Consider the following 14,228-nt stretch of genomic DNA (forward strand, 5'->3'; position numbering starts at 1 on the left):
TATGCTTGTGCCCCCTCTAACTCTCAGAAGTGTTCCAATTTGGATGGTAAATTGTAAATATTCTCCCTAAGTATGACTTTATCTAAAAGTTTAAGTGTTGCCATCAGGCTTCTCTCATCCTTGCTTTCTCTTAGCATCTCACTGCTGCTGCCCTGTGTTTTGGCCCCTTGTTTCAATGGTGTCTTCCATGACATAATCATGGAAAATGGCTTCCGTGGGCCAGATTTCACATGATTCTTTTAGTGCTGTGATTTTTCTTGCTAGCTTTCTTATAAAAGGCTAGATCTCGTTGGTGCCTTGATCTCATTCCTTTTGGGGGGAGGAGGCAGTAAATCACTGTGTCCAAAATGATTATTTTGTGTGTATATATACATATAACACATAAATATATTTACATATGCTAATTTGTAAAATGTTTTCTTTGATGGTTTGTATAAGATCTATAAGCCTAAGGAGTTGTATTCCCTATGACAAACTGGCCAGCTGGAAATACATGACCCCTTTGGTGGTAAGGGGCCTAGTGATTGACAGCCAAACCAGATAGAGTGGTACATAGATGGGTCCCCACTCAAGGTGAAGTGTTCGGCACTTACTTAAGTATCATATGCACCTCTAAACGCAAACTCAAATACAGACCCTGAGATTGTATGGCTCTGTTCAGTCATATGGAGTCATTCAAGTGACTCAGAATTTCTTATATTGTTTCTTGTCAAACGAATAAAAATACTGAATTAAAATTTTTTGAAGAAAACTTGTAGACCTCTAAGAATATGCTTGTGGCCTTCAGTCCTCCATTCTTCCTCATCCTCACCTTGTGACTCTGTAGACTTGACTTATAGAAACATTGATTTCTCAGTTCAGTTGGCTGGTGTTTGTGGTCTCTTTGGGCTGCTAGGAAAGAGCCCACGATTGTCCTTTCTTTTATCTTGCCTTCCTAGAGTAGCCTTGTGTGTGCACTCATTCTTGCTCAGTCTAATAGTATGATACCTATCTCAGGCATAAATGGCTTAAAGGGTAGTTTTTTTTTTTTTATGCGAAGATTAGAGAAAGTGGGTCATTTGAAGGATCTAGATTCTTGTGTTTACCATCAGACATATGCCATAAATATGTATAAATGTATTTAAACATAAATTCATAGCTTTTTGTAGCTAAATTAAAAAGATTTTTAGATTACTACCCCTGTTTAGGAATTATAATTAGGAACAAAATCGTCTCCCAATCCAGCAATCTTCTTCATAAAGATAGTAGAGAAAGAGAACACTTTTATTATTGAATAAGTATGGAACCAGAGTGTGATGTGCATCACAGGCAGTCCATCAAAGGTTGCAGAGACAGGAAGAAATCTCATCCCTTATGTAGCCAAGCTGATACAACCTATTACATATATGTTTTCAAGATAAACTAATCCTTAAGTAAGAGGCTTGACAGCACCTTATGTCATACCTTGTAGTTCATCCTAACTTTACCTGTTAACTGGGGAGACCATCTGTGTCAGTTAATTGGCTTTATACAGAGGAGAAATGAACTTCTCATAACTTTATGACAGGAGGTAGTTTGCAGTTTGGAGCAGGCATTCACCCTAGTTAGGATTCTACCCTTTCACTGAAACTGCGAGATGGGCACCATCTCCTCCCTTAATGTTTACAGTTCAAAGAAGTGGCTCCTAGGTCCTGGAGAAAGACATTTTGAGTTATAAATATGCACCCCCCCCCCCCCAAACCCTAGTTAGTTTCCAAAAGTATGGAATGCACATACATACACACATACATTTCAAAGGGAGAAAAAGTTACATAAAAGTATAATTTTAAAAAAATAAATGCTCTCAGAAGGGGAGGTAAATCTTTCAACAGAGCTAATTAAGCCTCTTATTTTTAATTCACATTTGCTCTTGTGCCTTTTATTTGTTTCTAAAATATAAGGACCTTGATCTTGTTAATCTTATAGTAACACTATGATAATCAGAAGTGACTTTAAATGTATTTGTAATTTGGTTTAATTCCAGTTTAAGCTAAATTGTAATTTAGGTTTATTTAGTGTAAAAATTTTTAATTGTTAAATTCTACATAAAAAGTAGGATTTCTTAAAAATAGAGTAGTGGCATCAGGAATTCAGCATAAGATAACTTGAAGTCAGTATTTTAATAGCTTTTGAATAGCCCGTGATGTTGGGCAGTTTATAACCCTGAAGCCAGGAAAAATAAATGATATAAATATGACCCTAAGCAGAGAATTGGAAAAAGAATCTTCTTAGAAAAAAAGTATTTTTCTGCGCTCAGAGGTTTTCTTTTTTTTTCTTTTAAACTTTGCCAGCAGTTAAAACTTGAAATTTCCTATACTGTCCCTCAAAAAATCAGGGGTAGGTACAATTTGATTATCATTTTTATAATGGTAACTTGGCATAATTCTTTTCAAGGAACTGGAATCTAGCCAAGGGTTACTTAAATTAGATCTCGATTTATTTTGGTCCCCCCGCCTCCCCTCCCCCGCCCCACCGCCACCACCACTTGTCTGAACTTGATGCATTTCCATTTTCTAGTCCCTGAGACCCAGAACTGCACCTGAGGTCCCTCTCAGTGTTACTCGGAGGCTCCTTTGCTCTTCCACCATCAGCATGGTGTCTTATTATCAGATGCCAAGCTCCACTTCATACACCTGCTGGGCTGTATCTCAGAGATACAATTTTCTATTAGCTACTGCCTCCTTAGAGACCTGAGGTATGCCCTTAGTGATCCTACTCATGCCTTTATAGTCACGGTCCTACCATGGCCACATTCCACACGTTCTTGACTCTTTGGGAGTTACTGTTCCTTCCCACTAAAGTCTCACTTCTTTCACAGTGACCAGCTTGTTGAGAGTTACTTTATAAGCCACTTAATCACCTTGACCAGCCTGACCTTGTGACTAAGCAGTGGTTACACACTTTGATCTTTCCTGACCAATACATGTTATATATTCCTTGTTTCTTCTTGAAAGAAGCGTGGGTAATCTAACCCCTTTAATCCCGCCTCTGGATCTAGGTGAAAAGCAATAGCTGCCTAGCTGAGCACTGTTAGGAAAATTTACCTTTTTCTCCCTTCCCAGCCCCTCAGCTACTTTCCAATTGTTTTTTGTTTTTGTTTTTGTTTTTTAATAATATTGCTTCCTGCCAGTGTTTCAAACATGACTGTGCTTACTTTATTTGTAGAGAACAATCTTTAACTCTTTCCTGTACTCTATGTGGTAACAATGCCGGTATTTAGAATGTTGAAACCATAACCATGCAGCGTTTGTAATTTTCCTATTAAGACTGTGGAAGCGAGAATTAAAAACTAATTAGAAACATTGCTAAGCTTTGAAAAGTATTTTTTTTTTTTCAGCGTTTCTGCCTCTAGGATATGTATTCCACACAGAGTACTTGTGACTAGCAAGAAATTAGGTAGAAATTTAATTAATAGGAAAGCCGTCCCCACTTTTTAATGTTAAACAGATTTCAGGATTTTTCGAACCACAAGCCCTGACTAGATGCTCATTGCAAAGTAAACTAAGCTTCCCATGCCACTTTACTATTTTTTATTTCTTCCTTTATATGGCTCTCAGACCTTACTAGTTTATAGCATGTGAGTCTTTCTCTAGGTCTTTTAGTTGTTTCACTTGATAGAATGGACCGTGGCGCGGCTGTTCATTGAATCTCACTGTGCTTATGGAATCACCACCTCTGTATGAGGCTGCATGGATTTAGAATGTCCCATGATCGCAGCATGGCTGTGCTGACTCAATTTGCAATCCTCCAGAAACCCAGAGGGCCTTCTTGCAGATAGCTTTGCTGGAAACTGCCTAGGATGTGTTTCTTGGAGAGGACCTTTAGAATCAGAGAATGTGTGAGCCAAAATGTCTATAATTATGCTTTTCACAAAACCAAGTACTCTTGTTGATTAATAAATAATGGGTTGTTTATATTGGAATTGTTTTTATTGGCAGATGCCCCGAAAGATTCAAAGCCTGTCTGTAAATGAAGAATGCCCACATTGTTTATTCAGCTCCTGCTTTTCTACTTAATGCTCCCATATCTTGGGAAAATTTTCTTATATATCAGATCGCAAGTAAAATTTAAGCAGTATTTTTCTCCAAAATTTTCAAATAAGACATTTAACTATGACCTGTTCTCACATACCTCCGATTTGGATGTGTGTGTCTGTGTGTAGCTGGAGGGAGAAAGGGGCCGAGGGAATGAAGTCCAGAAGTTTACCATCTAATTGTATCAGCCATAAATAACTTAAATAAATTTGAGTGTATTTCTGGTTGATTGACTATGTCTAGTGCAAATTAGCTGCTGAGAATTCAAATAGAAATATGTGCACAGTGAGAGGCAACAGGGATCACGTGGGCAGTGGGTCTGGAAAGCTTGAAGAAGGAGATACGTTCGATGGTTGATAGAAGAACACTGTGGGGGTGGCAAGAGGAAGTAGAGCAGATTACACTTTGCCAAGGGAAACAGTACGTTTGAAGATTTATGGTGTGATCAGTAGTAGGTGTTCTGGGAACTGTAAGTTGTTCAGTAATGCTGGGAGTAGAAAGCACTGTAGGAATGGCACTGGGAAAATGGGAATATGGGCCCAGATAATAAAAGTCCTGGTCCTGTCTGTCAAACAGTAATAAATACATCCACGATATATAGCTCTGGACAAAGAAATGTGAAGCCAAATGATAGACTTGTCATATCTCCTTTGTTTTGTGTCAGTATGAAGATGTCTCAATATCTACCAATCAGGCGGAGCCAGACATAATTGATCAAATTTATGTAAGGATAGCAGCTACTATTACTTGTGAAAGATAAGAGGGCTGTACTTTATAAAAGGCCATTTCATCAGTAATATTTTTTATGTTACGATGGCATAGTACTAGGGACTCAAACTGTAAGTAGAGCTGTATATGTAGAGAGTGAAGGAGAAGAGTTATGAGAATGGGTTTATGACTTGGGTTACAGAGACGCTAGAAAAACGGGGAGACGTTTCTGCCCTGCGTACCATTGCCTCCTGGTGCTAACAAATCATGTTGGCTATATGTTAATAATGATATTGACCATAATTGCATGAGACATGGCTATTTTAACATGTAATATTTTAAAATTATTTTTTATGTAGCTTCTTGGCACCACTGCCATCTACTTTACAAGAGGCAAAAGTAAAATTATGATGATTGGCTAAAGAGTTTAAACATCTTCCAATGGGGAGCAAAATCTTGAATAAAACTAATTTATAGTACTTCAAGTTATAAAAGATTGAAATTTTTAATGCTTTGGAGAATATACATAAACAATAATGAAATTTTTTTTCAGTTGAGTTTTATTTATTAAATTTAAATATGAAGTAATAAATACGTGGGACTTATTTTTGAGAACTTCTATATGTTTGGAAACCAACAAAGATAGTTTTGATATGAACAATTCAGCTGTAAGAGAAAGTGTGTATGTGTCTGTGTGTGTGTTTAAGTTGAATACATATGTGATGAAGTTAGAAATCTCTTATTCTATACTCTTACTTTTTTTAGGTGCTGGTGAATCGGGGAAAAGTACAATTGTGAAGCAAATGAAGTAAGTAGATTTAAAACAAATTTATTCTTTGTGTTTAAGTGTACTTTTCCATCAAAGGAAGTGTTCTCTCTCTCTCTCTCTCTTTTTTTTTTTCTCAGAATTATTCACGAAGCTGGTTATTCAGAAGAAGAATGTAAACAGTACAAAGCAGTGGTCTACAGTAACACCATTCAGTCAATTATTGCTATCATAAGGGCCATGGGGAGATTGAAGATAGACTTTGGTGACTCAGCTCGAGCGGTAAGTTATTAAATTCTTTGCAGCATGCCTGATGAGTAAAAAGAATCACTTGTATGATAATGTCATGGTACATGACAGATTTATCAGCTATCTCAGGCCCATTTTATAAAAGAAGTCAAAAGGATAGTAAGTGAAGTGAGTCAGAAGCTTTAGAAGTGAGTGAAATAAGAACATACAGGATTGTGTAATTTTTCCTTTATAGCTAGAATACTTTCCTTATCTATCAGATGGTTTGGACAACTCAGTAACCATTCCAATCTTTTCTCTATAACAAGTGATTTTGGGTCCCCCCATATCTCCATAACAATTTTTAGTCTGTACTACCAAGTTTAGTAAACTGCCTACACTGGCACTTGTCAAAATTGGTTTCTGTAGTTTGGAATACTCAAATGATCTAATTATTTGTATTCATGCCTGGAATAAAAAGCAATCTAATCTCTTATGAGAACAATAAAGGTTTGCATGTTTTTGGAATAGGAAAATATTGGCTCTTAGGAAACACATACCAGAATTTCAGCACTAAAGGGACAGGAGCCATAGGGTACAAGCTAGTTCTACCCCCTATTCTATCAGTAGAGAAATGGAATCCAGGAGAGATTACATGATGGAAAGATTGCCACCCAGTGGGTGGTTACCAGGGCACTGTTCCTATGCTTCCTTATTTGGCTCAATAACTTGTTTTTCAGTTTGATTGGAAGTAGCCCTGGCCTAGTCCATATGACACTTTCCTTTTCCTCTTTTCACCTGTTTGCTTAATCTGTTTATTTCAAGTTTTATTTTTTGTGTGTAGTTTTTTTCACTATTCTTTTTTTAATAACTGGTGTAAAACTTGACCTCAGAAACCTTTAACTGAATATCCCGCTTAATTTTTATTTTTTTGTACATTGTAGATGTATTATTATTTCTGCTGCTACTCCTATTTTTTATAGTTCCTTCTTGTTTTATGTATTTAATATGTGTGTGTGCTATCTCACTACTAACACTATGAAAATTTTTTGAATAGAGACTGACTTTTCTTTTTTGTTACCTTAGTGTTTGCTCCATTTTTTTTTTTTTTAACATAGAGACTTAATTCATGTTTAATAGGAAAAGAAATGAAAGAAAACATTAGAAAATATACATTGGAGAAATCTGTAAAATAAATGGTTTAATTTTTTTGAGTTAGTCTAAAATTTCTTTTTAAGTTACTGGGACATATTAATTTGCTAAGATCTTTTAAACAAAGATTTAAAAGCTTAGTGTAATGAATTAAAAATTTCAAGTAGATTTCAAGATTATTTTTAATAATAATTTATAACATTCTTCTAAATTGTCGTTTCCGAAACAAGATTTGATCATATCCAGACATGTTTTGCATTATCTACTATCCGTTCAGTCTGTAACTTACTCATTTATCATGGATTCATTCAACAAATGCTTTTTAAGCTTAGTCTTACATAGAAGGGAACCGCCCTTAGATAAAAGAAGGAATTAGTATAAATTGTACTTTACACCAGTTCCAATTATGTTAATTTAAACCTTTTATCAAATTTGCATATAGTATTCTGCATTTATATCTTATATGTGATTATTAGAAAGGTTTTGTAGCCTGTGTTTTAGGAGGTTGTGAAGGGTCATTGCAAGCAGTTAGGAAGTCTTTTTATATTTTTCCCTCAAGGAATGTTGCCATTTTCTGCTTTTTTTTTTTTTTTAACATTGCTTGAATTTAGTTTTAGGACTGACTGAGAGAGTAACTGCTCTCACCATAACCTTTATTCATTTTAGACTTTTCTCTAGCTGTAGCCTAGTAACTTTTTACCTGCAGACTATTATTTGCTTTAGCTATTGTTATTAACTCCTTCACACAAATTCCTTTTTGCTCCCACACTGGTTTTGATGAATCCTCTCTATGTCTTGTGTTGCCTTGCTTTTGCACAGTCTTTAAATACTATGAGGCTCTTGGAATTGTGCTAAGGAATGCGAAAATGAATTAAACATGGTTTACACAGGAGGAAGGGACATTGGAGCTTGGTAATGAAATGTGTAAGAGTTTTCTAGAGAAAAACAAAGAAAAAGCATTCTACAGATAAGAAACAATTATAGTCAAAGAGTGAATATTTTTTTAGGATATCAGTTCCTGGAAGGATTTTCCTTGAGTTGATGGGTAACCAGATATTTAATTTTGATAAGTACCAGAGGTTTGGTTCAGAAGAAAAGCGATGTGAATAACTTTTTCTAGCTACCATGCATCAGTGTCTACTAGAATCTCACCAACTTAGATATTATCAACATTTTAATTTTTAGTATCTCACGAGTTAAAAATCTTTTTTTTTTTTTTTTTAGTTTTTCCCAATTTTTTTTTTACTGAGGCGGAGAATATTTGTCTTTTTGTATCTTTTGTGAACTCCTCTTAGTATTTTTTTCTCACCCCTGTTAAATTACTTGTCCTGTTCACATTGTTTCTCTTTAAATATTAGAGGTATTAACCCTATTATATTTTGCAAATATTTTTGCTCAATGTTTTTCTTTTACTTTTTTGAAATATTTTTCTTGTTATAGAACTTTTTTTTTTCCAGTTGATTCTGACTTCTGTGTCTGTGTTACTACAGAGACGTCTTCAACTTACTATTTTTTAAAAACTACTCTTATTTTTTTAGAATTTTTATAGTTTTCCTTAATTAAATTTCTCTCTTCACTAACCTGGAAATGTTTATGTCCCTTGAATTGTTGCCTTGAATTGACTTAAACAAGCTCCTTTCCTCCCCCAAGCCTCGGCATGCTCCTGGATAATGGCCACTTTTCTGTTCCTTTAATTTTGTAATTTATTTCACTAGTTTCTGTCTGTCTGCCAGATTTTCTAGATTGCTTTTGAGAAAGGTTATATCAATTTACATTTACAGCAGTAGTTTAGGAGAAGACCCCTTTTTTAGCACTCTGGGTAGCCAAAATTTAGGAGACTTTCCATTTAAAAAATACTGGTTAATTTATTAGTAAATTTTATTTCAATTTCATTTGCATTTTTAATCTTTAAGTGTAATTTTACAGTTTTTAATTCTTTATTGACTATATTTTTTCTCTCTGATAGCGGCATATTTCACTCCTTATTCATTTACCTGTTGGAGTCTTGTTTGTTTGATTATCTATTTGCTTGTTTTATGTACATATGTATTAACCCTCAGTCAGTCCTAAAACTAAATTCAAGCAATGTTAAAAAATGTGTTTTCTCACATTTTTCTTGCCATTAATCTTTGTTTCCGGTTTTCAAATCTTCCACTATTATTTTTTTCCATTATGTTCAAATTTAGAAAACTTTTTCTCAACCAAAGAATATCAGATATTCATACTATTTTAAAATATTTTAGGGGAGTGAATTTTTAACATTATTTCTTGTTTTCTGTAATCCCTCTGAAACTTATTTATTTTGTATGCATGTAATAAGGATCTACATTTTTTTTCATCTTCTGAAGACTATCTGATTATTTATTAGTGCCTTTTAATAATCACATCCTTTCCTACTAATTTATCTTGCTGCCTTTATCATAATAAGTTCGAATTTAGAATTTTTTTCCCTGTTGATCTACATTAATAGTAGGCATATGGCAGACTTTTAATATCTGATAATTTTAGCCCTCCCCAGTATTCTGTTTAAAAATGTTCAGTTATTTCTACTCGTTATTTTTCCAGATGAATGTTTGAATTAGTTTTGTATTCTAGCTTATGTTTCAGAACAAAAATGAGGTAATAGAATTATATTGTTTTTGATTCTGAGAAATATCAATTGATGTATATGGCAAAGTGATATTAACCTTCATTTGAAATGTAGTATGTGCCTCCAACACAGTATTTTTCTATTTCCCTCAATCATGTATCAGTTATCCCATGTTTCTGTATCTCTCTCTCTCTCGTATGGACATTAGAACCTGTCACTTTTTTTTTATTAACTTTAAAAATATATTTATAAGATTCATAAATACATAACAGTTATATTTGAGTAACACATTTATTACAATTTCCCTTCTTGATATAATGAAGCTCATGCTCACTGCAATTTAGTCAGAATTTCTGCTGTCTGCAATTTAGTTAAAATTAACTTATTTTATTTTTAGGCTTTTTCAAACTCCTTTCAAGCATGCTATGGGAAAAAGGAAAAATGACATCCTATTTCCTTGCCTCTTTCATTTTTTACTTAGAGTATGTTTGTGTTTTTAGGAGGAAAAATGTTTTACATTTGTGTATTATTCAAAGCAGCTCTTTAGTGTCTGGGATCGGCACCATGAGCCATGGAGTAGGGACTCCATTACATCTCAGGATTTCTCTAAGGGTACACGAACTTTATTGAAAGCCATATAGCTGCCTTAAATTTATAGGCATGATTATATGCTATAGAAATGTGGTAGATGAAATAAGTACCTTTCGCATATGGTGTTTAGTATTGATAGCTAATGTTATTAGTGAAATAATTGAGCCAAACCATTGAAACAAAAGTTTCCATACATATATCAGTCATGACATCAATATATTATTCCTGTGGCCAAAAATTCATAGGTGTTGCTATTTTTAAGACTCTTACCGTAATTTTTAGTCGCTATTTTAGAAGGGCTTTCTGATATTTTCTAATTAAACTCATAATCTCATTCATAAAACCTTCTGCTACATCAGAGTAAATAATAATTTTAGCCTGTGCTTGAAAACTGCAGTCTCTCACTTGCCTTACCCCCTCTTTTTTAGATGGCTTTGATTGTTAAAAAGTGTTCTTATGGAACTGAAATCTGATATTTTTTGCCCTAAAAATTCTCCTTTTTCTGCTCTGTTCCTAAACACGAAGTCTGCTCTTTCTTACCTTTAATGATCCTTCCTTAATATGTCATAAAATAGCTATCAAAGTCCTTTTTTCCATTGAGGACAGACTTTCAAATTCTTATAAAGTGGGTGACAGTTTCAAATAAAATGTGCTGTCACTAAAGAAATACAGTATGTCAAGTGTTCCTTGGCCGTCAGTGGAAAAAGATACTATATTATGTGTCTCTTGACATGCTAGCATTTTTATTTCCTTTCCGAGTTTCCCAAAGCATGCAGTTATGTGAACTAAAACATACATTCTAAAACCATCTTATTTTAATTTAGTTCGTAGTAATTCAAAAACATATTAACTTGGTTGGATCCATGGATTTTCCTTGCTTCTCACATATAATTGCCTGGCAAATAACATTTTTTTCTTTTTAGCATCACAAAGAGTACCTGTAAACTAGTTTACTAACCTGTAGCCCTTCTGACTAAACTCCAGTCATTTCTTCAGTAATCTCTATCCTTTTTTTACCCTATGTCACAGTGTTTTGGCACAATCATGTTTATCTTTCTAAATGTTCCTTAGTAATGTTATTTTACAGGAATTTTGAAAAGACCTCATTTCATGGCAAGATAAGGATAATTGTCATCATTCTGCAATTTTTAAATTTGTCCTGTCTTAGGCAATTACTGCTTACTAATTGTTGACCAGCGGATATATGTGAGTGAGTTACTATTTAGCTATGGAACTTTAAATAAGTTACTTAACCTCTCTGTGCCTCTGGTTCTTTTTATACAAAACCAAAAATTGGGTAGAATAGTGTCCAAAGTATCTTTCTGCTTAAATTTGATACCTTAACTGTTCATCTACAGACATCTGAATGTCCTGCTAATGACATGGAAATGAATTTTCTCATTAGTTTTTTAAGGGAAGAGACTACTTTACATTTTGTGAAGAAGAGACATTTTTGAATGTCATGGAGACTGCAGTTTATAAATATAGCTTCCAGAGTTTCTCATGTCTTTTCTTCAGGCTTCTTCCTAGAAAATGTGAAGAAATTGTGATCTTATGACCTATACCAGGAGATATTAGTCCTTTGTATCAAGGAATATTACTGTAATTAAATAAATATATTATAATGAAAAAACTCATTTAAAAACTCACTAAGTGAAAAAGTACTTTTCTAAAATGGATGGAGAAAATTGTTTGATGTTGTTTAATTAAAAAAGATGACCAGATTTAGAAACTTCTCTATGGTAATTATTTGGAAAAATGAGTAATTGTTTACTGGGATTTTGGTAAATGGTGCTAAGAATGACTTGAAACCATGTTGCCTTGAGGTTTATTGAGGATGTTGAACATGTGTTACTTGCTGCATGCATTTCTCATGTGACTTACTAAAAAGGGAAACATATGCTCGACTAATATGTTCCCATGCTGAGAGACTTAATTATTTTTCATGATGGTTCCATCTGAAAGAAAATGTTTCACAAATTGGCAGCAGAATGAATTTATATTGTCAGCTAGTACCCTGTGCTAGTCGGTGTCACCAAATGCTTCTCTTCTGCACACCTTATGTGTGCTACCACTTTATAAACATCTACAATAATATTTTGGAAAAATGCCCCTTGAAAAAAATAGGGATTATCCACCCAGTAAACAAAGCTACAAGTCTCAGTCAAAAGAGAATCTCTTATGAAGACAGCAACTTCACATCTCCCCTATTTTTGGACCATGTTATTAACCCGAAGAGTAGAGTTGTGTTGTCCAGCACTGTAGCTACCACCCACATGTGGTTAATGAGTATCTGAAATGTGTCTAGTATGAATTGAGACGTGTTGTCTGTATAATATAGACACCAGATTTCAAAGATTAAATATGTATAAAAAATAATATGAAGTGTCTCACTAATAATTTTATATTGATAACATGATAGGTTAGATAAAATACATTGTCAAATTTTACCTTTTTCACATTTTGAAATGTGGCTATTAGAAAATTTAGAATGTCATCAGTGGCTCACATTATATTTCTTTGGACAGCCCTGACTTACTGTGGATCAGAATAACTGTAAATATTTGTAGCCTCAAAACTTAAGGAAAATTTAGCTTTTATATACAGTATTCTTTTATTTAAATTCTTTGCATGCTGTCTTCTGTATTCATCATGATTATTTCTGTTCCAAAGTTGTGCTTACTTTGTTTCCTATACCTGTGTCAGCCAATCGTCTGTTCCAAGACCCTCAGTGGATACCTGAAATCTCAGATAGTACCAAACTCTATATATACTCTGTTTTATCTTATCCATACATAGCTATGATAACGTTTAACTTACAAATTAAGCATAGTTAGACATTAACAATAACTAGTAAAATAATTATAATATAATAAGTTATGCGAATGTAGTCTCTCAAAATCTGTACTGTGCTCACCCTTTTTATGATGATGTGTGATAATATATATAATGTCTACATGCTGAGATGAAGTGAGGTGAATAATGTAGGTATTGTGATGTAGCCTTAGGCTACTACTGACCTGATGATGATGTCAGAAGGAGGATCATTTGATTTGGGTGATCCTGAATCCTCCAGCTGTGATGATGTCATGTTTGGATGTCAGGAGCAGACATCCGTGGATGGTGAAATTTAATATTTTGGGGCCTCAGTTGACCTTGGATAACTGAAACTGCAGATAAGGGATTTGTACACTGCATACATATATTACGGTCTCCTGAAAATCTCAGATTATTCTGTGAAACTCTTCTTGTTTATTCCACATTGATTCTTCCCTTCTATGAACTCATTTTGCTTCTATAAAGACTATCAGAAAGCTAACATTGAACTATATTCTTTCTTAAAATAATCTCCAATGTTGTTAATGTATTTCTTAGATAAGAAACATTTTGGGGGAGAGGAGCAAGGCATACATTTTTATGTTTTCTAAAAAGTGATTATCTTCAGTGTACAACAGACCATCAGTGGAGATAGTTGGTTTAATATCACCTCATAAGCTGCAAGTGTAGTCATTTTTCCAAGTTTTCTTGTGCCTTGATAACTTTAGAAAAACCACAAAACATATTCCATTTAAGATTATGCTCTTTTGGGTGAGCCGACTTTTTAAAGCAGTGCTTTAGAGAAATAAAAGTTGTGACACTAGTAAAAAACATAAAAGAAGTTTACTGTTGTACTTTTTATCATTTATAATGCCCCCACCACCCTTTTTACTTTTTAACCTGTAAAGAGTCCCTTTTTACTGTTATAAAAAAAAATGGTCTTTGAATGTTCAGGATGATGCCCGCCAACTCTTTGTGCTTGCTGGAGCTGCTGAAGAAGGTTTTATGACTGCAGAACTTGCTGGAGTTATAAAGAGATTGTGGAAAGATAGTGGTGTGCAAGCCTGTTTCAACAGATCCCGAGAGTACCAGCTTAATGATTCTGCAGCGTAGTAAGTAATCATAACTTCAGAACTAAACTATCATGAATAATTACTTGCAAGTCAAATATACTTCCAAGTCAATTTTATTGCAGAATTGGCTGACACATTCTTATTAAATTCAGGATGACAACATTTGAAAACTTTGTCTTTGTGTGTTTGTAGATAGCAATGCTGTTATTTTCTTTGTGTTTAAAAGTGCCTCAAGAGACCTATGCTTATGT

The 14,228-nt window shown here is 34.1% G+C and overlaps 1 protein-coding gene across 3 annotated transcripts in view; it reads left to right on the forward strand.

The window, feature by feature from the left end:
• The window catches only part of GNAI1 (G protein subunit alpha i1), a 72,290-nt gene that overhangs the window by 39,443 nt on the left and 18,619 nt on the right, over positions 1 to 14,228 (forward strand). For all 3 annotated transcript variants that reach the window (XM_016159621.2, XM_016159620.2, XM_016159622.2), the window contains exons 3-5: positions 5,526 to 5,568; positions 5,667 to 5,808; positions 13,859 to 14,016. In XM_016159621.2, coding sequence (XP_016015107.1) covers positions 5,526 to 5,568; positions 5,667 to 5,808; positions 13,859 to 14,016 — 343 coding nt within the window. The remainder of the gene's footprint in view (positions 1 to 5,525; positions 5,569 to 5,666; positions 5,809 to 13,858; positions 14,017 to 14,228) is intronic.

The sequence above is a fragment of the Rousettus aegyptiacus genome, unplaced genomic scaffold (assembly GCF_014176215.1).
Source record: "Rousettus aegyptiacus isolate mRouAeg1 unplaced genomic scaffold, mRouAeg1.p scaffold_m13_p_13, whole genome shotgun sequence".
Taxonomy (NCBI): domain Eukaryota; kingdom Metazoa; phylum Chordata; class Mammalia; order Chiroptera; family Pteropodidae; genus Rousettus; species Rousettus aegyptiacus.